The sequence below is a fragment of the Homarus americanus genome, unplaced genomic scaffold (assembly GCF_018991925.1).
Source record: "Homarus americanus isolate GMGI-L3 unplaced genomic scaffold, GMGI_Hamer_2.0 scaffold34921, whole genome shotgun sequence".
Taxonomy (NCBI): Eukaryota; Metazoa; Arthropoda; class Malacostraca; order Decapoda; family Nephropidae; genus Homarus; species Homarus americanus.
The window spans coordinates 10,995,718-11,023,120 of NW_024741901.1; the positions used below are offsets into that span (position 1 = coordinate 10,995,718).

The window sequence follows — 27,403 nt, forward strand, 5'->3', positions numbered from 1 at the left end:
TACGACACGGGGAAATATGTAAATCGTGACGCTAGAAGTTTTTCCCTAACTTTTTACCCTAACACCTTAAGATTGCTTTTCCATTTTCCCTTTTTCACAGCTTTTTTTCCCCAGTACCTCATGATTGATTTAACATATTCTAGGGTCCCATTCTCTGCTCCACACAGACTAAATCTTCCATTATATTTAGGATGTGGGATTCTCATTTTCTTTAACACGTGATTCCCATTTTCTTTAACACGTGATTCCAATTTTCTTTAACACGTGATTCTCATTTTCTTTAACACGTGATTCCCATTTTCTTTAACACGTGATTCCCATTTTCTTTAACACGTGATTCCCATTTTCTTTAACACGTGATTCCCGTTTTCTTTCGTCTAAAATAAAAACCTGATTAGGCCATTTTCTTTTAATATGGGGGTTGAGTACTTAGGTACATAACTGGGTAGAAGGGAGGGAGGAAGGAGGGAGGAGGGAGGAGGGAGGAGGGAGGGAGGGGAGGGAGGGAAGAATGAACAGAAGAAGGGGAGGAGGAAGAAGTGACAGAAGGCGGGAGGGAGGAAGGAAGACAGAAGGAAGGATGAAGGAAGGAAGAAGGGACAGGTGGAGGCAGAGAAGGAAGAAAGAACAGATGGAGGGAAGGAGGGAAAAATGGGCAGGTGAAGGGAAGGAGGAAGAGAAGGGGCAGCTGGAGGGAAGGAGGGAGGAAAGAAGGGGCAGGGGGAGGGAAGGAAGGAGGAAAGAAGGCAGGTGGGGGGGGAAGGAAGGAGGAAAGAAGGGACAGGTGGGGAGGGAAGGAAGGAGGGAAGAGGAGGACTATGCAAAACACAGGGAAAAATGATGGTGGCAGCGGTTGTATCGGGAGAGTGAGTGACCGTCTAGGGCTATCCGTCGTGTTTCCACAATGACACACACACACACACACACACACACACACACACACACACACACACACACACACACACACACACCACACACACACACACACACACATACACACGGGATGATGAGGGGCGGATGATAGCAAGTGGATGATGAGGGAAGAGGATGATGATGGGCGGATGTTGAGGGGCGTGGATGATGAGGGCGATGATGAGGGGAGGGATGATGAGGAGTGGATGATGAGGGGAGTTGATGATGAGGGCGTGGATGATGAGGGCGTGGATGATGAGGGCGTGATGATGAGGGGCGATGATGAGGGGTGGATGATGATGTGGGGAAAACAACAAAAGAAACACAAAGAAGAAACCGAACGAAGAGAAACACTACAAAAGAAACACAAAAGAAATGAATAAAAACCCACATACATGAATAAACACAAAATTACAATTCCTGAAACACAAGTCCCACCCACCTGACCCTAACCCCACCCACACCCTGATCCTCAACCCCACCCCTACTACCCTGATCAACCCCACCTCCCACACCCTGACCCCACCCCACTCACGCCCCAACCCCACCCCTACCTTCCTGACCCCACCCCCTGGAACCAAAAAACATTTTTTACGAGGGGGATGATGAAATGACCTAGAACTCGGAAGGGGAGGGGGAAGGGGGGGAAGGGGTGGAGGTCAACCTTCACTCGACCACTTAACACAACAGAGGGAGTGGCAGATATCACTCATACTGACACACTACAACGAGGGCGAGGTCTGTACAGCACATGTTTTATTACGAGTTTTTCAATTTTGTTTAACCTGCGTGGGGAGAGAGGGGAGAGGGGAGAGAGGGGAGGGGTGGAGGGGAGGAGAGAGAGGGAGAGGGAGAGGGGGGGAGAGAGGGTGAGGGTGAGGGGAAGAGGGAGAGAGAGGGAGAGGGTGAGAGGGGAGAGGGAGGGGTGAGGGGAGAGAGGGGGAGGGGTGGAGGGGAAGAGGAGGGAGGGGGAGGGGAGAGAGGGTGAGGGTGAGGGGAAGAGGAGGGAGAGGGTGAGAGGGGAGAGAGGGGAGGGTGGAGGGGGGAAGAGGAGGGAGAGGGTGAGGGGGGAGAGGGAGAGGGTGAGGGGGAGAGAGGGAGAGGGGAGAGGGTGAGGGGGAAGAGGAGAGAGAGGGAGAGGGTGAGGGGGAGAGGGGAGGGTGGGGAGGGGAGAGGAGAGAGAGGGAGGGTGAGGGGGAAGAGGAGAGAGGGGGAGGGTGAGGGGAAGAGGAGAGAGAGGGGAGAGGGTGAGAGGGGAGAGAGGGGAGAGGGTGAGAGGGGGAGAGAGGGGAGGGTGAGGGGAAGAGGAGAGAGGGAGAGGGTGAGGGGGAGAGAGGGAGAGGGTGAGAGGGAAGAGAGGGTGAGAGGGAGAGAGGGGAGGGGGAAGGTTCCAGCATTACATAGACTGGATGAGAACGAGACCAACAACATATCCAGGACCTAACATTCTTCTTGCCTGTCATTCATCATATCTCACTGCTGTAATAGGGTGTGTAAAAAGTGTGTGTGTGTGTGTGTGTGTGTGTGTGTGTGTGTGTGTGTGTGTGTGTGTGTGTGTGTGTGTGTGTGTGTGTGTGTCCCTCATCTTCCACAACAAGATCTTCCCAGCACTTCCATCCGGCTCACCCCTGCTGTTACACACAACAAAAGCTTTACCACCCACCACAGACACACACACACACGAACGTCTCATCACCGTGGTATCCTCTCATGCAGGCAGACCATTGCTTCCCTAAAATACCCATTCCTCTCCAATCCAATATCTCTCCTTCATCTCTTATCTTTTCCATCTCTCTTCTTTTCCTACACATCCACTTTCATTATGCATTCTTCAATCGATCGTTCCTTCCAAAAACTCTCTCGTACATCATCTTATTTCCGTCTCGCATTCTTTATCTCCCCCCCACACACACACACACACATACCACCCACAAGCACACCCGGAGATAAATATTGGAAAGTTTACGCCTAATCTACAGACACACGGCTATAACTCACCCCAAGAAGGATCGCCTGTGTGTGTGTGTGTGTGTGTGTGTGTGTGTGTGTGTGTGTGATATAGCCCCAGAGAGAGACGGTGGCTGAGATAACACCAACACGTGTAAAAAATGTAAATGAAAATGACAAGACCTGAGGATGTTTACAAGGGGAATAGAAGAGGTTGTGGAAATACTAACCTAACCTAAAAGCTAACCTAACCTAACCTAACCTAACCTAACCTAACCTAAACCCAACCTAAACCTAACCTATCCTTGTCCAATCTAACCTTTCCTAACATAACCTGACCTGTCACCATCACCACTACCATAGCTAATATCACTATAGGAGTTAATCAGGTCAACACTATCACGCACTATAATCACCACTATCATAACATCACGACCACACTACACCATACAGGTCTTACGCCATTACATTCATCACCATATATCACTATCACCACCACACATCACTATCACACATTACCATCATCACATAACACTACCATCATATATCACCATTACACATCACTATCACTCATAACCATCACACATCACTACACTTCATCACCACCACACATCACCATCACACATCACCATCACCACCACACATCACCATCACCACCACATCACCACCAACCATCACCACCACACACCACACCATCACCACCACACACACCACCATCACACATCACCATCACCACCACATCACCACCACACATCACCATCACCACCACACACATCACCATCACCGCACAATATCACAATCATCAGAGTGACAACAGCTTAACTACGCGTCCCTTTCCTCAAGTGGGCGTTTTCCCCTCACCCTCCAAAAGTGGGCGTGGCTCCTCTCACCCTCCCCAGATGGGCGTGGCTCCTTTCATCACTCTTAGCTGCTTGACCACACCCACCTCTCCCCTCACGCCACACCCACCCTCACGCCGCACCCCCCTGTGTTTGTTGCTCATTACCTCTCACCTCTCACTTCTTTCTCTCACCTCACTTCTTTCTCTCACCTCTCCTTCTTCCTCTCGTGTCTCACCTCACTCTCACTCTTCCTCTCGTGTCTCACCTCTCACTTCTTCCTCTCTCCCTTTCTTCTCTTTCCAAATCTCATTCTCTTCCTCCCTTCTTTTTAACACCTTTATAACTCTCTCTCTTGTTCTCCTTGTCTTCTTTCATCATTCTCTCTGTCCTCTCCACCCTTCACTATCTCTCCCTCATCTCCCTCACTCATCTCCCCAAACCCTCCTCGCCCCTCACTATCTCCCAACCTCCTCCTCCCCCTCACTAACTCCCAACCCTCCTCGCCCCCCACCATCTCCCCCACCCTCTCGCCCTCACCATCTCCCACCTCTCGCCCTCACTATCTCCCCAACCCCTCCTCGCCCCTCACTATCTCCCTACCCCTCCTCGCCCCTCACTATTTCCCAACCTCCTGCCCCCCCACTATCTCCCAACCTCCTCACCCTCACTACCCCCAACCCTCCTCACCCCCTCACTACCCTCCCTCCTTACCCCCCCATCACGCAATCCCCCTCCCAATTTATATAAAACAGGATATATAATTTATTTAGTTATACGATATACGTCATACGCTATACACACGTTATACTATACACATAAATCCTGCTATATATACAGTATATAAACATACATATCCTTCTATATTTTTTTTGTATTACGTAAATTATATAAGAAAAGTATATAATATGTAGCCAAATTTACACAAGTTAAAAAAATAAATAAATACAATAATAAAATATAAAATATATTCACTAAATAATAGAATAAAAACAACGTAAAAAATACAAACAAGAATTAGTAAAAAAAAAATAAAACAAACACCAAAATATAAGAGAATTAAACCACAATAAATCAAAGTTTTAATGGCCAGTCCTCTCTAAATCTTGACACCAGCCAGTCAGCCAGTCAGACCAGCCAGCCAGCCAGCCAGCCAGCCAGCCGGCCAGTCAGCCAGGCACTCACGGTCGACAGGTCAGAGGCACCACGTCAACCCCCCATCCAAAAAATAAAAATAAAAATGTAAAAATTATCCAGGATGGTTAGTAGGATGGTGGTGGTTGTGGTGATTGTGGTGGTAATGGTTGTGGTGGTGGTGGTAATGGTTGTGATGGTGGTAGTGTATCACCACACTTAAGGCCCGGCTCACTCTGCTATGAGAACCTCCCTTGTCTATATATATACAGTCCAGTACCGTGATGTTTACTACTTCTGTGATGAGCAATAGTTAGTTTTGGCCTTATCTACCTATCTATCTCATCTCTTCTCTTATCTTCTTCTTTCCTCCTTCATTTCTTCGTCTTTCCCTCTCCTTCTTCTGTCTGATTATCTTTTCTCTTTTCCTCTCCTTCTCTTTATTTTTTTACCTCCTTCCTCATTCTTTTACCTCTCCTTATTCTCCTTCCTTTCTCTCACCTACTCTCTCCTTCTCTCCCTCTCTCCCCCTCTCTCCCCCTCCCTCTCTCTCCCCTCCCTCCCCTCTCTCTCCTCTCCCCCTCTCTCTCCCTCTCCTCCCTCTCTTCCCACCTTATTCACACTATAGTTTAACACTACCATTAAGCATTCACCATAAACTACCAGTTAAGATAAGACTACATTTACCTCTTAAATTACGGGGAAAAAAAATTATATCGTACGACCTTTCTTTTTTTTGGGGGAGGAGGAGGTGAGGGTTGAAATCGGCCTCCAGTTTACCATAATATTAAACTGACACACACACACACACACACACACACACACACACACACACACACACACACACACGTTGTTAGTATTGTTGTGGGGAAAAGAATAAGAGGAAGGAAGGAAGGAAGGAAGGAAGGAGGAGATGGGGATGAAAGAGGGAGGAGAAAATAAACACAGGAAGGAAGAGGAAGGAAGGAAGGAAGGAAGGAAGGAAGGAAGAAAGAGAAGTAACACGTCCCCATAATATTCAGTATAACTACATAATAATAAGGCAGGTAACATGTGGCCACCACTGTCAACATGGTGGGTGAGTCTCAGGCGCTGGATCACATAACACCATTACAACAACAACAACAACAACACTACTACAACAACAACAAACAACAACACGACTACAATACAACATCACCACTACAACAACAACATGACTACTGCAACAACAACAACAACAACAACACGACTACAATACAACAACAACAACAACGCGACTACAATACAACAACAACAACAACAACAACAACACGACTATACAACACTACTACAACAACAACAACAACAACATCACCACTACAACAACATCACCACTACAACAACAACAACACGACTACAATACAACAACAACAACAACAACAACAACAACACGACTACAATACAACAACACTACAACAACATCACCACTACAACAACATCACTACAATACAACACTACAACAACAACAACACGACTACAATACCAACACTACAACAACAACAACAACAACACGACTACAATACAACACTACAACAACAACACTATAACAACACCACTACAACAACAACACGACTACATACAACACTACAACAACAACAACAACACCACTACAACAACACTATAACAACACCACTACAACAACACCACCACTACAACAACAACAACATCATCAACACTATGACTACATAAACAACATCACTACCACACAACATCACGTACACGAAACCTAACCTAACCTAACCTCCTGACCTCAAGTACAGTCCGTAGTGTACGTGGCTCGCTGCACCGAACACCAACACGATCAAATCGGCTTCGTGCGTGCAAAAAGCCGATTATTTTGTACATAGGCGGTATATCCGGCTCTCTAGCAAAAAATGAATCGGCAGCCGGACTCGGGATGTGCAGCAACTTCCTAGTAAAAAAATGATGGAGGGAAGGAGAGGAAGGGGGTGGTGATTGGGGAGGAGAGGGAGGAGAGAGGGAAAGAGAAGGTAGATTGAGAGGGGAGGAGGGAGTGGTTGAGAGGGAGGGGTTGATTGAGACGGAGGAGAGAGAGAGAGAGAGAGAGAGAGAGAGAGAGAGAGAGAGAGAGAGAGAGAGAGAGAGAGAGAGAGAGAGTTTTACAAGGGCAAGATTCTAAAACAACTTTCCGTGAATCAATTCCTCCACGTAGCCAGCGGCATGAGACGACTCCCATTGCTTGACTCAGTGACTCACTCAACACACCCTCATAGAGACGAGGATTATAATGACGCCGGAATTACACTGAGACTCGACCGTGTTGAGGAGAATACTGTAGAAATAAAAACCTAACACTAAACCTAACCATTAAACCAAGCCTAACTTAACCTAACACTAAACCTAACCATTAAACCAAGCCTAACTTAACCTAACACTAAACCTAACCATTAAACCATGCCTAACTTAACCTAACACTAAACCTTACCATTAAACCAAGCCTAACCTAACCTAACAATCAAGAGGAACATTCTATAGATTCTCGATAACATGACCCACTAGTTTTCTCTGTAACACAACACGGAGTTAATAAAGTGCCAGGGGACTCGATACCTTACTACAGTTATGGGGCGAGGCGGTGTTGCCATCTCTCCCGGCTGTGAGTTTTAGATCAAAATAAACTATCGGATAATAACCGATCACTCGACCCCCGATAATCAAGATAACTTCTACTTATGATAACAACTTAATTAAGGGTTGTATTGTGAGTTTAGGTCTTCATAACTTGGGTCTACTAAGTACAGATACAGATTCATATTCCTTTATTATTACTACTACTACAACTACTACCACTCACAATATACTACAACCACCACTACAACTACGACAACCACTAAAACAACGTCGCCCCTTTAAATGTTACGAGAGACAAAATGAACACACACACACACAGTCGAAAAATCTAAGAGTTGCGTCAGCGTATCTCTCCCTTCCCCCCACCCGCCCCCCTGTCCCTACATAACGAGCCCTGCCGTATAGCTATCATCTGAAATATACTGGTAGGGAGTTTTACTCCACCCCTCCACCCCCGCCTTCTTAAACAATAAACAAATAAAAACAAATAAAAAATGAGAGGAGAATGTAACACCGTCGCCATTTATATATAGGAGATAGAATGTTTTGTTTGTTTTAATCGAGGGGTAGGGAGGGGGGGGAGGTGGGGTAGGGAGGGGAGGTGGGGGTGTTGGGGGGGGTGAGGGGAGGGGTGCCTCATTATGTCACGAGATTTTAGATTTTTTGGGGTAACCATTATAGTCAGTTAGTACACAGACCCTTTTAGTGTTTCAGCGTTCCAGTTGGTTCCAGGTTGGGTTAGAGTTAGGTTAGTATTAATATTGTTATACCGATTTTTGTGTAAGTGTGTGTGTGTGTGTGTGTGTGTACTCAAGTCAAACCACCATGAATAATACAAAGAGTTATTAAAGACCAAAGCCCACTAAAACACCATTAAAACGACCACAAAAGACCCTGAGACCACTAAAGACCCCAGGACCACTAAAATACTCAAAGACCACGGGGACCATTAGAGGTCATGATTAGATTACATTTTTTTTTAGATTGCCCAAGAGGGAGCTAGTTTACTGGGCACCCCCTTACATCCTGTGCAAGGTGAAGCGCAGAAGCGTTTACAGCGCCCATCTGGGAAGCATGCTAAGTTCATGCTTGCCTTTATGACTCATGCATTAAGGGCGTAAAAGCCTGAAGGGTCATGGGTTTTGTCAGCAAGTTACATAAAGTGACAGAATGATGAGTGCGTGGGGAGGAAAATTCCCGGTACAATTTATCTGTTTATGGTAAAGTGTGGCAGGTCCCTAATAATGTTAAGTGCCAGGCCTGTCACTAGGAGGAGGGATATCTGGTCAGGGAGGGAAGAGGTGTTGGTAACGGCTGGGGACCTGTAGGAAGAGGTCATAGGGCAAGTGAGGATGTGGCACTCAAAGATCCGGGTCACAGTGGTCAGATCTCAAGGGTCATTAATTCCATGGCTAAAGCTTATTACAGATCACACACTAATTAACAGGTCAAAGGTCGAGGGTCATTAGCTGGTGGGTGTCAAGGTCAGGGCACGTACTCACTCTTAATGTATACCTTACACATACCCAGGGTACGTACCCACCCCATAATGCAAACACGTACTCATACCCCCATACATGTACCCAACCCCCATACATGTACCCATACCCTCCAAACACGTACCCAACCTCCATACACGTACCCATACCCTCAAACACGTACCCATACCCCCATACACATGCCATACCCTCAAAACACATGCCCAACCCCCATACACATGCCCAACCTCCATACGTACCCATACTGGCTTACGTACCCATACCCCCATACGTTTCCCATACCCTCAAGCATGCCCATACGTACCCGCCACCCTCCAAACACACATGCCCAACCCCCATACACGTACCCTCCCCCTCGCACCTCATACCACCCATCTTTAGATAAATAAAATGGATGCTGTAATACATTGTCAGTCCCATTAATATTACTATGCATTAAATTTTAACATGTTTTCTTTGGAGTAAAATCTTATTAATCCAATTTTTTTTATTTATTTATTTTATTTATTTATTTATGTATTTTTTTTTTCTCCTGGTGTTATTATTATTATTTGTTGTTGTTGTTATTATGCTAGGTTATTAGTTATTATTATTATTATTATTATTATTATTATTATTATTATTATTATTATTATTATTATTATTATCATCGGTATTAAAATATTACACAACATTTATCACAATTCTTATCATTATTCTTACGTTCATTACATTCATTTATCGTAACCACTGACACCGTAGTTAGGTGTTCATATTAACGACCATTTCTTTGTTTATCTCAATAACAACAATAACAAATTAATATCATCTGTACACCTCACATTGTTACCCGAGTGTTGGTGTTACAGGTCTGGCTGTATCCATTACAGTATGTATCCGTAACTGCATGTATCCGTTACTGTATGTATCCGTCACTGTATGTATCCGTTACAGTATGTATCTGTAGCTGTATGCATCCGTTACAGTATGTATACGTCACTATATGTATCCCTTACAGTTTGTATCCGTCACTGTTTGTATACGTTACAGTATGTATCCGCTACAGTATGCATCCATAACTGTATGTATCCGTTACAGTATGTATCCATCACAGTATGTATCCGTCACTGCATGTATCCGTTACAGTACGTATCCGTCTATATATGCATAACTGTATTTCTCAGCAGTGTATGTATCCGTCACTGCCTTGACTGTCTACAATGATCAATTTTCATACAGTGTACAGTACAGTATATACAAACATACAGATACATAACTACCATCCATGTATACCTGTATATTTACTCAATCCTCACACTCCTGTATACCCTCACATCTACTGTATGTATACCCTAGTACATGTATACTCACACTCCTACCTACGTATACCCACACCCCCACACTCAAGTATACCCAGAGCCCTGAGTACCCACACCCCCACAGTCCGGGCGAGGCATCACTGTACACAAAACACCTGCAAGAGGTCGACACAGAGCCCCCTGGAGGCAGATGTGTGGGAGGTGACCTACCTCAGAACAGGTGTGGGTAGTGGGCAGTGTCGACGTAATGATAGATGCTGACCTTTCCACCGGGGTTCGACCCGAGGGTCTTATATGGCGGTGGTGGTGGCTGACGAGGTGGTGATAGTCGAGGCCGCGGGTCGTACTGGATGCTGTAAACACTGGTGGGTGGAGAGCAGCGGAGAAACAGCAGCTAGCTAGCAGCAGCAGCAGCAGCAGCAGCAGCAGCAGCAGCAGCGGCGGCCGCACACTGACTCGTCACCACCACCACCACCGCTGTTAGCACCACAGCCAGCGATCAATACACCACGCACGCTCCCCTCCACGCGCCCGACCACCCCTCCCCCATCACCTCACCACACGCATACTCGCCCGCCGCCCGCGCCCTGTACCTGCCACCAGACACGCGCCTTCACACCCCCCTAAGGCACTACGCATCACTCCCCCACACCCCCACACTGCTCTCCGCGTGCCCACAACACTGCCACCATAAACGTTACTTTCCACGCACCCTCCATGCCACCCAGCCCACCCACACGCCCACCACCACCCACAGCATGCTCCTCTCCACGCGGACCCAACTAAACACGCGCCCTCACTCAGCCTCCAAGCCCACCGTAAACAAGCACGCTCCCCTACACCACAAACATTACCGCCCACGCCCACCACCACCACGCACCCAACCATCTACGCGCTCCTCACGCCCACAACTATCACCGTGTACTCTACCACCACCACGCGCGCCCCCACCGTGCACCACTACACGCCCCCACCGTGCACCGCTACACGCCCCCACGCCTCTTACACGCCGCGACCTTGGCCCTCACCTTTGACCTCATTTTATAATAACTAGTGTGGGTCACGAACGATCAGCAAGGGAACCGTTCATACTTTTCCAGAGCTGTCCGAATACGTCTCTAAGGCCGTCCATATACGGCCAGAGCCGTCCGTACCCTTCCACAACTGTCTTTACCCTTCCACAACTGTCCGTACCCTTCCACAACTGTCCGTACCCTTCCACAACTGTCTGTACTTCTCCACAACTGTCCGTACCTTCCACAACTGTCCGTACCCTTCCACAACTGTCTGTACCCTTCCAACTGCCTGTACCCTTCCACAACTGTCCGTACCCTTCCACAACTGTCCGTACCCTCTTCCACAACTGCCCGTACCCCTTCCACAACTGCCCGTACCCTTCCACAACTGCCCTGTACCCTTCCACAACTGCCCGTACCCTTCCACAACTGCCCGTACCCTTCCCACAACTGTCTGTACCCTTCCACAACTGCCCGTACCCTTCCACAACTGTCTGTACCCTTCCACAACTGCCCGTACCCTTCCACAACTGCCCGTACCCTTCCACAACTGTCCGTAACCTTCCACAACTGTCCGTACCCTTCCACAACTGTCTGTACCCTTCCACAACTGTCTGTACCCTTCCACAACTGCCCGTACCCTTCCACAACTGTCCGTACCCTTCCACAACTGCCCGTACCCTTCCACAACTGTCCGTACCCTTCCACAACTGTCTGTACCTTCCACAACTGTCCGTACCCTTCCACAACTGTCCGTACCCCTTCCACAACTGTCCGTACCCTCTTCCACAACTGTCCGTACCCTTCCACAACTGTCCGTAACCTTCCACAACTGCCAATCTTCCACAACTGTCCGTACCCTTCTACAACTGTCCGTACCCTTCCACAACGTCCGTACCCTTCACAACTGTCCGTACCCTTCCACACTGTCCGTACCTTCTACAACTGCCTCCCTTCCAACTGTCCGACCTTCCACAACTGTCCGTACCTTCCCAACTGCCGTACCCTCCACAACTGTCCTCTTCACAACTGTCTGTACCCACAACTGTCCGTACCCTCACAACTGTCCGTACCCTTCCACAACTGTCCGTACCCTTCCACAACTGTCCGTAAACATGCTTAGACTCGTTCGTCAAAACTCCAGTACACACACACACATACATACACACAAACACCCAGTACATACACAAACCCTATAGTACACACACACACACACATACACACATACATACGCACAAACACTCCAGTACACACACACACATACACATACATACGCACAAACACTCCAGTACACACACACACACATACACACAAACACTCCAGTATACACACACTCTCTCCAGTACAACACACAGACAGCATACCGCGGTTATACACCATGTGAAAGTATGCTGGCAGGGTTATCATACTCCTGTTACACTGAATATACAGCAGTGGTATATCAAGACGCTGTGTATGTGTGTGTGTGTGTGTGTGTGTGTGTGTGTGTGTGTGTGTGTGTGTGTGTGACCTCCACCATACACAGCATATCCCGGTTATAACTGCACAAGGAAGTACAGTAAATGCTAAGAGGCTGTTTCTTTAAAGTGTGCATATGCATTTTGGGCTATGTGCCTTATACACGAGCCGAGTATATCAGCTTTAAATACGAGTTCAAAACACGCTGGGCCACACACACACACACACACACACACACACACACACACACACCACACACACACACACACACACACACACACACACCTAGAAGCATTTAACACCATACTCATCACCCTAACATACCCCACCATACTCACTATACCCTAACATACGTACCACCATAACTACCACCATACCCACTATTCTAATATAAACCATCACCATACCCACCACCATCACCATATACCCCACCACCATCACTCACCCACCACCATCACCATACCCACCACCATCACCATACCCACCACCATCACCTACCCACCACCATCACCATACCCACTCACCATCACCATACCCACCACCATCACCATACCCACCACCATCACCATACCCACCACCATCACCCATACCCACCACCATCACCATACCCCACCACCATCACCATACCCACCACCATCACCATACCCACCACCATCACCTACCCACCACCATCACCATACCCACCACCATCACCTACCCACCACCATACCCACCATTCTCACATCAATGGCGCCCCATCCCTGTGAATTTTACCCCAATAATAAATTTACTACATTTATTGGAAACTATTAATCAGACAGACAGACACACTCTAACCAGATGATATATTTATACCTCTACTGTTGTTACTTTTAACTCTCCGTAATAATAAAAACAAATATAACATTGGATTATTTTTTCTCATTTACCCTTAATATAATTTGTATTGTTGAAAATTATTTATTTATATTTGAATGAGTAAAATTATTAACTAACTTAAACTGATATATTTCTTTTCGTTTAAGGAAATTATCTAATCAATTTGTTATATCAGGCATAATTATTCAACTGAAATTATATCTCAATTCTACTCGAAAATTATTGACAATCAGGGAGCCAACAGGCTGTGACGTCACAAATATGGCGGACTCGGAAATACGTCAACAAATACAATAAACTTTCAGCCTCGTCCCTAAACACCTGTAAAAACCAAAACATCAGCTACCAAACATTCGTCACTGTAAACATCTGCCCTATCACATCACAACTGTCTGACATTATGATAATTCCATAATTAATTCCGTACTTTTATCAATTAATTCCATTCAACTTAGCGCTCAATTAATTAAAATATTCTTCGCTTTTTTCTTTATCTTCTTCTGGATTGTGTCTCTAATGACTTATCTTGACCTAAAATTCTCCCGCAATTCTTTACATGACAATATATACAACATCGCTGAAGACGGTCGCTGCCATACCTAATTAAACATTACTTTTTGCATGAATTCCTTCCACCTTACAAATAACTTTCTAAGGCTAGTACAACTTCATGCTAGCTCCCAACTCAACTTCTAAACCCTCTCCATCAACGCTCAACTCGCCTTCCCGACCTCGCCGACCGTCCACTAGGGTACACACCTTCAGTGCCAAAGCGTGACACTTGGGTTGCAACATCAGCAATCGGTGAGTGTATGGCCTCTTCAATTGATTCCAGTGCCAGTCAGCGCGTTTCCCTTCGCACGAAAGAAAACGGGTGTAGTAGACGTCACAGAAAAAGGAAGATCTTTATCATGGCTAACTGAATCAGATTTATATAATTGTTTACTAGTGAAACACCCCAAAAGTGGCTGGTATGAATCAACGTCAGCAAGTACAGTAAGGGCAATTCTCGTTAGTGGAAACCGTATTTTAAAAACCTCTATGCCCGCGGGTGACAGCACGGGGACGGACAGCACGAGAGAGAGAGAGATAGAGGTAAGGGGGGTGAAAAGTGATGAGGATAAAGGGGGATAAGAAGTAAGGAGGAGAACGGTGAAAAGTGAAGGGGGAAGGGAAGTAAAAATGAATTAGGGGTTCAGTGGGGGAAACAAAAACAGAAAACCTGACGATAGATCAGTTTCCTCTCTCAAGACTCAATCACTACACTATCCTTACTCCCTTGTTATCCATACGTAATTTATCACCATTTCATTATTAATTTTTAACAGTATTTACCTCAACCCCCCCCCCCCCACACCAGGTTCAGCATAACGGAGTCGTGGCGGTAATAGCATGATGAACCGGCAGAAAAAAAAATACCTTGTAATTTCCTCACCTTTGCCGGCTCTTTAAACATTTACCTACATTAAACATCAGATCCCGTTGTTGGGGGGAATATTTTCAAAACAAATTCGGTGTCGTGGTATAAAACTTAACGAAGAAAAATACTAAATATACCACAATATAATACAGTATATATATAAACGATTAGGCCATAGTAAAATAATAATAATAATAATAATAATAATAATAATAATAAAGTAAATAATAATTGATTTAGCATGTATGTATAAAGACTATTCAGGTATACAGTTCAACATGGATATAGACAATTCATACATACGTGTACCTAATCAGTGCAGGTATACAACAATAATAAACGGTAAGGTAATTTGAGCCACGGAGAGCCGACAGAGCCATATTTATTTTTTATTTGTTTATGTGATTAGCCTACCCGGGCACAGGTTACTGACCCACATCAGGGTCTGGGGGCAAATGTACTACTACTACTACTACTACTACTACTACTACTAATAATAATAATAATAATAATAATAATAATAAACCATAAAGAAATAAAAATAAAAAAAAAGATCAATAGTGAGAAACAATATATGTATGTTGTGTTGTGTTGTCAAGTAAGAGAAACAATTGAGACCCTGCAATTGTGTAAATGAGGCAGAAAGTCAGATCAACAACCTGGGACTTGGTCACAATATTTGTGATGCCATATAGCAGCAGGGTCTACCATTAGACAACACATTATGCTTCCAATATTCCCAGGCGGTAAGTACCTCCCTGTTACTTTCTAATTAATCCTTCTCATCATCCTAATCATCATCTAATCCTTCAATCACCTTAATTAATCACCATCTAATCCTTCAATAACTTAATTAATCACCATCTAATCCTTCAACTACCTTAATTAATTACCATCTAATCCTTCAACCACCTTAATTAATCACCATCTAATCCTTCAATCACCTTAATTAATCACCATCTAATCCTTCAACCACCTTAATTAATCACCATCTAATCCTTCAATCACCTTAATTAATCACCATCTAATCCTTCAACCACCTTAATTAATCACCATCTAATCCTTCAATCACCTTAATTAATCACCATCTAATCCTTCAATCACCTTAATTAATCACCATCTAATTAATTATTATGAAAACTTTGAGGAAGAAACACCAATATATTTCTTTTTACCAATAACGTTATAAAAAAAAGTTATGTTAAATGGCTGAACTCACAACGGTGTGGTCAATATCTAGACAGCCAATCACAGGCCCTACATGAAAGAACGTGGGCGGGGCTTAATGTGTATATACTTCCATAATGACTAGACTATTATACCGTTGGTGAATGATGACGTCATCTCCCAACCCCCGTCTGTAAGTGGTGACGTCATCTCCCAACCCCCGGTCTGAAAGTGGTGACGTCATCTCCCAACCCCGGTCTGTAAGTGGTGACGTCATCTCCAATCCCCGGTCTGTAAGTGGTGACGTCATCTCCCAACCCCTGTTCTGTAAGTGGTGACGTCATCTCCAACCCCCGTCTGTAAGTGGTGACGTCATCTCCCAACCCCCGTCTGTGTGGTGACGTCATCTATCAACCCCTGTCTGTTAATTTAAAACGTGATTACCGTAAATTCGTGGGTCTTTTTCTTCTCATGTTAAATTTGTATTCAGTGTTAAATGCTGCAGTTAACTATGCTTATAATAGCATAGTTAAATTTTCCTAGGGTGTGTAAAGGTGGTTTATTGCGTGCATAGGCTACGCGTGTTGGTAGAATGTGGGGAGTGTTTGAACCCGATAAGAAGAGATTTGAACCCGGGGTCGGTAGAATGTGGGGAGTGTTTGAACCCGGATAAGAAGAGATTTGAACCCGGGTCGGTAGAATGTAGGGAGGTTTGAACCCGAATAAGAGGAGAGCTGAACCGGGGTCGGTAGAATGTGGGGAGTGTTGAACCCGAATAAGAGGAGATCTGAACCGGGGTCGGTAGAATGTAGGGAGTGTTTGAACCCGAATAAGAGGAGAGCTGAACCCGGGGTCGACAGCTGCAACAAATAATACTGACTTTGTGTGTATCCCGTGAGCACTTCCTGTAGAGCATGTGTACACTCTTTGTCCATGAATACCAATTAAATGTGTGAGGTAATTTCTCTAAGTTTTTACTCTAACTTTTTTTCTTAATTCTGTAATATTTTCATTCTATAATTTTTTTTTTCCATTTTGTAACTTTAATTATGTAACTTTTTTTTTTCCATTCTGTAAATACTCTCCAATAACACCTGTCATATTTTTACCCTTACACTCCTTATCCTTCACTCTATGTTCATCTGTCACCCTTACACCACCACACTGTCTTATATAATACTATGCGAATGACTATAGGGATATCCTTAATAAAAACTCATATTAAACACACATACGAAAAAAAAATTGGTTGTGAATTTTCTGATGTGGTTGCGTGACTAACTCAGCAAACAACCAACTCAACAACTAACCAAACAACCAAATTGCTTGTCTCGGGGCCTTGTGGGAAGAGGAGGACACACACACACACACACACACACACACACACGTCTATTCTACAAAAATGCGAAACGTAACATTCACAGCATAATATAATAACAGTCTCAGATGAACCCGGCCCTTGAGAGCACCCGGCCCTTGAGAGCACCCAGCTCCCCAGGAGAGCCCGGCCTCAAAAGCCTAACCCTGGCCTCGAGAGTATACGAATCCCTGGCCTCCTGCAATAATCTGGCCACACAATTTTCAGGTTTAAGAGACACACACACAATAACAACCCTTACACGGTACACACTAAGTATCACCGCATAATTTCCAGGTAAGTGTAATCGGCTCAGGTGCTGCAGCGGTGAAAAGCAACACACTGCAGAGCCGATTAGTGTAGTCGAATATACGGGACGTCCTTAGACCAAGCGACACACAGGTTGAATGAAGCTCAAACAAAATTCGTTATACACACAATTTCAACACAAAGCGGTAGAACGAACCTTCCTCTCTGATAAATGGTTAAAGTTTAAACAAATTCAGCTTTTAATCGGATAAGCCCCGTCACTGACCTAAATAAAAGCATCGTTGCTCTTGATTGGTCAATATAACCTACTGACTTATACACCGAGGCTCATGACTGGTCAATATAACCTACTTATTTATACACCGAGGCTCATGATTGGTCAATATAACCTACTGACCTATACACCGAGGCTCATGACTGGTCAATATAAGGTACTTATTTATACACCGAGGCTCATGATTGGTCAATATAACCTACTGACCTATACACCGAGGCTATTGATTGGTCAATATACCCTACTGACTTATATACTAAACATTTATTTTATACCCTAATCGAACCTGGGTAAGGCTGGGTTATATTCAAGATCAGGTCCGGATGGGGGGAAGGTTAATTAATATTCGTAATAACTATAAATATGTTCACCACTATCGGTTGTAATGGTGAGACAATAATATATTTACTTATTTTACAATTCTGAAGGTGTTTCGGTGTTTTTGGAACGTGAGGGGCATTACAATACTACACAGAATACAAAACTGTCAAGCAAAACTACTGTAGATCCCAAAAGGTAAAACAGCTGGTAAGGCTTGGGAAATATTTACAAGGTTCACATCAAAGAAAACGGGCAAATATTAATAGAAGAAAATGGGACTATTTCTAAGGAATACTCTAATGATAAATCTTATGTACACCAGAAATCCTCAATATATAACACCAGCTGGACATAAATGACCACGAGTAAGTTTGTTATATCCTGACACACAAAAATGGAAAAAAATAATGATCTGGGATCGTTTAAAAGGAAAACGTGCAAATAGAACGTAATTACGAAACTTTTAGTACTGCAAAACACTAAAAACCATGCACTCAGGGGCTTAAAAGTTGTCGTTATGTGTGTGTGTGTGTGTGTGTGTGTGTCATTTATAGTGTTTATGGGTCAGTGTGAAAATATTATGTGTCAATTAAGGTTTCAAAGTTAGTAGGACATTGATGTTGAGGCCCAAAAACACTATATACACACACACACACACACACACACACACACACACACACACACACACACACACACACACACACACACACACACACACACACACACACACACACACACACACACACACACACACACACACACACTGAGAGCTTTTGTCAATCAAGTGACCCACTCCCCGATTCCACCATATGTAACTTATGATCTCTGTTCAGTGTATATTTTCAGCCTTTGGGTTGCCATATTATCTTAATAAACCGTTAATTATTATTATTCATTTTTTTTACACATCTCCAAGTTTCAGAAGTCACCATTTTGAAACAATATCCAATTATCTTCCACCCATCGTCGTTTTCACACGTCTAAAAGCGGAATCAAATGTCAACACGATATTTTACCAGATAGTGTATGACCAGATATATAAAGTGTCCAGTATCTATATTGTGAAGTTCTACCTAGAGCATAGTCGTCCAAATATTTTCTAATTCTAGGGAAATATAACTTTTAGTTCCAATTTAAATACAGTTCACATTAAAATAACATTACAATACATCAGTCTTTGCATGTTAAATTTCACGTATTTAAGAAGCCAGGAAAATAACGTATAATTCCTCGTTTTCTCTTAGTTACCCCTGAAAATGAGAACAGAAAACCAACACCATACTTCAAAGAAAACCCTGACACATTAAGAGGGGATACTCACTTGTACCGGATCCTTCGTGGAATGAGTCATCATCATCGGGGGTATATCTAGCATCGTATTCATCGTAGTAGTCATCATCTTCCGTGTCATCGTAGGTGGCGCCGTAAGGGTGATCCCGACTACCGTGTCCTGAACCCTCATGATCGATATGGGTCAATCCAGGCCCCTCCACCAAGTCCGGACCATCGCCTGAGCCATAGTCCTCCAGGTACAAGTCCAAATCACTGGCCGTGTGTACGTCTCTGTTACCCATCACCTGAAACAAGAAAACCACATCTATCACCTCACTGACCGTCTCTTAACACCTGATTATAATACACCTTAAATTTCCATCACATTATCATTATTATGTTACGAATAATTTGTGTTTGGTAAAAAAATAATAATCATGGATAAAATAGGTATAAAGAACAGAGCAAAAAAAGAGAGAGAGAGAGAGAGAGAGATTTACCACAACATCTCATACCCCCATACACACACACACACACACACACACACACACACACACACACACACACACACACACACACACACACCATCAGTCTTCCCACAGCCGCCATGACAGCTAACACCTGGTAAATACCTGTGAGTAATTAGATGTACTTAATCACCTGTCATCACCGATATATACATAGCATACTGTATAAAGCTTCAATTATTATCGAAGCTTTTGGGTGTTAGGTGGTGCTAGGTGAAGGTGGTGTTAGGTGAAGGTGGTGTTAGGTGGTGCTAGTGAAGGTGAGTTAGGTGAAGATGGTGCTAGGTGAAGGTGGTGTTAGGTGGTGCTAGGTGAAGGTGGTGTTAGGTGGTGCTAGGTGAAGGTGGTGTTAGGTGGTGCTAGGTGAAGGTGGTGTTAGGTGAAGGTGGTGCTAGGTGAAGGTGGTGCTAGGTGAAGATGGTGCTAGGTGAAGGTGGTGTTAGGTGGTGCTAGGGTGAAGGTGGTGTTAGGTGGTGCTAGGTGAAGGTGGTGCTAGGTGAAGGTGGTGATTGGTGGTGCTAGGGTGAAGGTGAGGGTGGTGTAGGGAAGGTGAGGCCTGGTGCTAGGTGAAGGTGGTGCTAGGTGGTGCTAGAAGGTGAGGGCTGGGTGGTGCTAGGTGAAGGTGAGGGGTCGGTTGTAGGTGAAGGTGGTGTTAGGTGAAGGTGGTGTTAGGGTGGTGCTAGGTGAAGGTGGTGCTAGGTGAAGATGGTGCTAGGTGAAGGTGGTGTTAGGTGGTGCTAGGTGAAGGTGGTGTTAGGTGGTGCTAGTAGGTGGTGTTAGGTGAAGGTGGTGTTAGTGCTAGGTAAAGTGGTGTAAGATGGAAGGAAGGGTGCTAGGTGCTAGTGAAGGTGGTGTTAGGTGGTGCTAGGTGAAGGTGGTGCTAGGAAGGTGGTGATTGGTGGTGCTAGGGTGAAGGGAGGTGGTGCTAGGGTGGTAGGTGAGGGCTGGGTGGTGCTAGGTGAAGGTGGTGCTAGGTGGTGCTAGGTGAAGGTGAGGGCTGGGTGGTGCTAGGTGAAGGTGAGGGCTGGGTGGTGCTAGTAATGTAAGTAGGGGTGGGCAGGTGAAGGTGTGAGAGGAAGGTGGTGCAAGGTAAGTGTGGGTGTGGTGGTGCTAGGGTGAAGGTGGTGTTAGGTGGTGCTAGGTGAAGGTGGTGTTAGGTGAAGGTGGTGTTAGGTGGTGCTAGGTAGGTGGTGCTAGGTGAAGATGGTGCTAGGTGAAGGTGGTGTTAGGTGGTGCTAGGTGAAGGTGGTGTTAGGTGGTGCTAGGTGAAGGGGTGGTGCTAGGTGAAGGTGGTGATTGGTGGTGCTAGGTGAAGGTGAGGGTGGTGCTAGGTGAAGGTGAGGGCTGGGTGGTGCTAGGTGAAGGTGGTGCTAGGTGGTGCTAGGTGGAGGGCTGGGGGTGCTAGGTGAAGGTGAGGGCTGGGTGGTGCTAGGTAGGTGGATTGTGGTGCTAGTGAAGGTGGAGGGCTGTGGTGCTAGGTGAAGGTGGTGCTAGGTGGTGCTAGGTGAAGGTGAGGGCTGGGGTGCTAGGTGAAGGTGGTGCTAGGTGGTGCTAGGTGAAGGTGAGGGCTGGGTGGTGCTAGGTGAAGGTGAGGGCTGGGTGGTGCTAGGTGAAGGAGGGCTGGGTGGTGCTAGGTGAAGGTGAGGGCTGGGTGGTGCTAGGTGAAGGTGGTGCTAGGTGGTGCTAGGTGAAGGTGAGGGCTGGGTGGTGCTAGGTGAAGGTGGTGCTAGGTGGTGCTAGGGTGAAGGTGAGGGCTGGGTGGTGCTAGGTGAAGGTGAGGGCTGGGTGGTGCTAGGTGAAGGTGGTGCTAGGTGGTGCTAGGTGAAGGTGAGGGCTGGGTGGTGCTAGGTGAAGGTGAGGGCTGGGTGGTGCTAGGTGAAGGTGGTGCTAGGTGGTGCTAGGTGAAGGTGAGGGCTGGGTGGTGCTAGGTGAAGGTGAGGGCTGGGTGGTGCTAGGTGAAGGTGGTGCTAGGTGGTGCTAGGTGAAGGTGAGGGCTGGGTGGTGCTAGGTGAAGGTGAGGGCTGGGTGGTGCTAGGTGAAGGTGGTGCTAGGTGGTGCTAGGTGAAGGTGAGGGCTGGGTGGTGCTAGGTGAAGGTGAGGGCTGGGTGGTGCTAGGTGAAGGTGGTGCTAGGTGAAGATGGTGCTAGGTGAAGGTGAGGGCTGGGTGGTGCTAGGTGAAGGTGAGGGCTGGGTGGTGCTAGGTGAAGATGGTGCTAGGTGAAGGTGAGGGAGCCAGAATCACAGACAGATATGAATAATAAAAGGAACTAAAGAGGAACAGAGGTGAAGATAACACAGACAAATACTGACTCATACCTAACCTAACCTAACCCAGCTTAACCTAACCTAACCCAGCTAATCCCAACTCAACCTAACCTAACCCGCCTAACCCAACTCAACCTAACCTAACCCAGCTTAACCTAACCCAGCTTAACCTAACCCAGCTAAACCCAACCTAACTTAACCTAACCCACGCTTAACCTAACCCAGCTTAACCCAACTCAACCTAACCCAACCAATCAATCAACCCAACTTAACCCAACCCAGCTTAACCTAACCCAGTTAACCCAACCCAGCTTAACCTAACCTAACTTAACCCAACCCAGCTTAACCCAACCCAGCTAACCCAACCCAGCTAACCCAACCCAGCTAACCCAACCCAGCTAATCCCAACCAACCCAGCTTAACTCCAACCCAGCTAACCCAACCCAGCTTAACCAACCCAGCTAACCCAACCCAGCTAACCTAACCCAGCTAACCTAAATCAACCCAGCTAACCCAACCCAACTTAACCCAACCCAGCTTAACCCAACCCAGCTTAACCTAACCCAGCTTAACCTAACCCAGCTTAACCCAACCCAGCTTAACCCAACCCAGCTTAACCCAACCCAGCTTAATCCAACCTAACCCAGCTTAACCCAACCTAACTTAACCTAAACCCAGCTTAACCTAACCTAACTTAACCTAACCCAGCTTAACCCAACCCAGCTTAACTCAACCCAGCTTAACCTAACCTAACCCAGCTTAACCCAACCCAGCTTAACCTAACCCAGCTAACCTAACCCAGCTTAACCCCAACCCAGCTAACCTAACCCAGCCTAATCAAACCCAGCCCAATCAACCCCAGCTAATCTAACTCCAGCTACTCCATAGCCTAGCTTAACCTAACCCAGCTAACCCAACCCAGCCTAATCAAACCCAGCTCAACCTAACAAACCAGCCTAACCTAACCTAACCCAGCTAACCCAACCCAGCTAATCAAACCCAGCTTAATCAAACCCAGCCTAACCTAACCTAACCCAGCTAACCTAAACCAGCCTAATCAAACCCAGCCTAATCTAACCCAGCAATCTAACATAGCCTAGCTAACCCAACCCAGCCTAATCAAACCCAGCCTAACCTAACCTAACCCAACTTAACCTAACCCAGCTTAACCAAACCCAGCCTAATCTAACCCAGCTTAATCTAACATAGCCTAGCTTAACCTAACCCAGCCTAATCAAACCCAGCCTAACCTAACCTAACCCAGCTTAACCTAACCCAGTCTAATCAAACCCAGCCTAATCTAACCCAGCTTAATCTAACATAGCCTAGCTTAACCTACCCAGCCGATTCAACCCAGCAACCTAACCTAACCTAACCCAACTTAACCTAACCCAGCTTAACCTAACCTAAACTTAGCCCTACACGCGGAATATATTTGGATCTCCCCTTAAAAGGTTTGATTTTCTCACAAACTAATATATTGTGTGTGTGTGTGTGTGTGTGTGTGTGTGTGTGTGTGTGTGTCCCTATCTCTACCCACACAAGGGAGGGACTTGCCAGAGGTATATACAGTATAAAGAGACACTGTATAATACTGTATAAAACTGTATAAATTGTATAAAACTGTATAATACCCGAGCTTTAGTCTAATGGCGACATCTTGTGGTTTACCTGACACTAATTGCTCCTCACACCTGACACAGTTGCTTATGGTGGAAAATAGATCACCTTGACTACCTGGCAATATGCTAATTAACTTCGTATTCACTTTTATTATTGTATATCTAATCTGTGTTAAAAAATTAGGTCTGTTATTTCCAAAACATGGTGATTTAACCCCTTAATTATCGTGATTTAATCTCTTGAGTATGGTGATTTAACGTCTTTGTATGGTGATTTAACGTCTTGAGTATGGTGATTTAACCCTTTGAGTATAGTGATTTAACCCCTGGATTATGGTGATTTAACCCCTTTGAATACGATGATTTAAAACTCAGAATACAAGAGAGAGAGAGAGAGAGAGAGAGAGAGAGAGAGAGAGAGAGAGAGAGAGAGAGAGAGAGATAAGACTAGGAAGGGTAAGGTAAGGTAAGGTAAGGTAAGGTAAGGTAAGGTAAGGTAAGGTAAGGTAAGGTAGGTAGGTGGGTGTTTTGGAGGTTGTGAGAGAGGTAATACAGCTCGTTCTCACCTCCATATAGCTGCTTGGAGGGAACTTGTTGGGTCCCTGTGTGTGTGTGTGTGTGTGTGTGTGTGTGTGTGTGTGTGTGTGTGTTCATCTACCTGTCTCTATACATGTACACATACCTATCAGCATTGGAGTAGATATTCTGAAATGGATTAAGGCGTGGGTTCAGGACACGAAACAGCGAGTGTGATTTAACGGCACTAAATCCGATTGGAGTAACGTCACTCGTGGAGTACCCCAAGGCTCAGTACTTGGACTATTTTTGTTTATTATATACATAAACGATATAGATTTCGGCATAGACACCAACATAAGTAAACCTGACGACACTAAAATAGGACGTGTTATTAAATCTGACGGACTCCGCAAAACTACAGGAAGATCTAGAGAAAATTTCACATGGTCTGAAAAATGGCAGATGAAATTCATTGTGGACAAATGTAAAGTACTTAGTCTAGGAGATGTAAACAGAGAAACCAGATATCAGATGAACAACGATGTTATAGAGAAATTCGAATGTAAGAAAGATTTAGGAGTAATGATAAGTAGGAATCTTAAACCAGGTCAACAATGTGCATTTGCTCGAAACGAGGCTAACAAAGTACTTGGGTTCATACAAAGGAGTGTTAGTTACAAGACTAGCGAGGTCATCTTAAAACTATATCTAGCGTTTAGAAACCTCACTGGGATTACGCAGTTCAATTCTGGTCACCGTATTACAGAAAGGATATAGAATCCCAAGAAAGAATTCAGAGGAGAATAAAAGACTAATCCCGGCATTAGGAACCTTGAGTACAGAGACAGGTTAAAGCATCTTAATTTGCACTCCCTCGAGAGACGTAGAGTGAGGGGCGATATAATAGAAGCGTATAAATGGAAGTCAGGGCTAAACAAAGGGGACATTACAAAGGTACTCAAACTATCCAACCAGGAGCGAACTCGTATTAATGGTTTTAAATTAGACAAATTTAGACTTAGGCGTGAAATAGGTAAACACTGGTTTGGAAATAGAGTGGTGGATGTTTTTTTTTTTTTGTTTTGTTTTTACGGGGATTAGCCCACCAGGCACAGGTCACTAATCAGGCCGTAATGGGTGAAATATAATAATAATAATAATAATAAATAATAATAATAATAATAATAATAATAATAATAATAATAACAATAATAATAATAATAATAATAATAATAATATTAACAATAATAATAATAATAATAATAATAATAATAATATTAATAATAATAATAATAATGATAATAATAATAATAATAATAATAATAATAATAATAATAATAATAATAATAATAACAATAATAATAATAATAATAATAATAATAATAATAATAATATTAACAATAATAATAATAATAATATAATAATAATAATAATAATAATAATAATAATAATAATAAATACAATAATAATAATAATAATAATAAATACAAAAATGAAAAATCAATCAATAGTGAGAAAATATATGTATGTTGTGTTGTCAATAGTAAGAGAAACAATTGAGACCCTGCAATTGTGTGTAAATGAGGCAAAAAGTCAGATGAGCAACCTGGGACTTGGAAAAAATTTTTGATGCCATATGGCAGCAGGGTCTACCATAGACAACACATTATGCCTACCTCCCCAGGCGGTAGTACCTCCCTGTTTGGTAGCTGCCTACTACCTAACAAGTTACCAAACATCATCATTAACTCGAACACGCTGGGTAGCTTCAAACATAGGTTGGGTGGATATATGAGCGATAGGGGTTGGGTGTAAATGGGACTGCCAGTATGGGCCAATAACAGTTTCCTCCATTCTTATGTTCTTATCTCTCTCTACTGGTCTCTCACTCTCTCACACACAACCCAACACCAAGAAACACGAGGTAGTATATATATATTAGAGAGAGAGAGAGAGAGAGAGAGAGAGAGAGAGAGAGAGAGAGAGAGACGCCAGCCATCCCAACAACTCCATAAAAACAAACAGGAGGCAAGAGGAGTATCCCGACCTCGTGGGATCACCTGGCGTGTGTGTGTGTGTGTGTGTGTGTGTGTGTGTGTCCCATAAACAAAAAACACAACCGGATAAAAAAAAAGGGGAAGAACAAAAAAAAGGATGAAAACGAGAAGAAAATTGGAAGGAATGAAGGAAGTTGCAATTGTCTGGCCATCAACCGGGGAGACAATACAACAGCTCTACCAAGTGTTCTGATTTTACGCCTCTGAGTCTTTCTATCCTGCCGACGTCTCTTTTCTATCTTGTTCTGTTTATCCTGTTGTTCGTCTTCCTATCCTATTCTTCTTCGGTCTTCTTCCTATCCTGCCGATGTCTTCTTCCTATCCTGCCGATGTCTTCTTTCTATCATGCTAATGTCCCTTTCCTATCTTGTTCTTCCTATCCTATTCTCCTCCTCCAGTTTTCTTCCTATCCTGTCTACATCTCCTTCCTATCCTGCCAGTGTCTTCCTATCCTACCTGTCTCTTTCCTATCTTCTTCTATCCTGCCTCTATCTTCTTATCCTCCCTAAGTCTTCTTCATATCACGCCTATGTCTCTTTCCTATCCTTTTGTTCTTCTTGTCTTCTACCCTTCATAAATCTTCTTGACAACAAAATTTCACCACTTCCTGAGATTTTCCCGCCAACTGGTTTTTTCCGGTAACTTTTTTTCCCGGTAACTGTTTTTTTCCCGGTAACTGTTTTTTCCCGGTAACTGTTTTTTTCTCAGCTGATTTTTTCCCAGGACACCAGAGGACACCACCGTCGTAATGTCCAACA

The 27,403-nt window shown here is 44.5% G+C and overlaps 1 protein-coding gene across 1 annotated transcript in view; it reads right to left on the reverse strand.

The window, feature by feature from the left end:
- LOC121876263 (syndecan-like) overlaps nucleotides 1-19,980 on the reverse strand; it is a 62,416-nt gene extending 42,436 nt beyond the window's left edge. Inside the window, exon 1 of the mRNA XM_042381297.1 lies at nucleotides 19,705-19,980. Coding sequence (XP_042237231.1) covers nucleotides 19,705-19,957 — 253 coding nt within the window. The 5' untranslated portion in view covers nucleotides 19,958-19,980. The remainder of the gene's footprint in view (nucleotides 1-19,704) is intronic.
- Nucleotides 19,981-27,403: the final 7,423 nt, after the last annotated feature.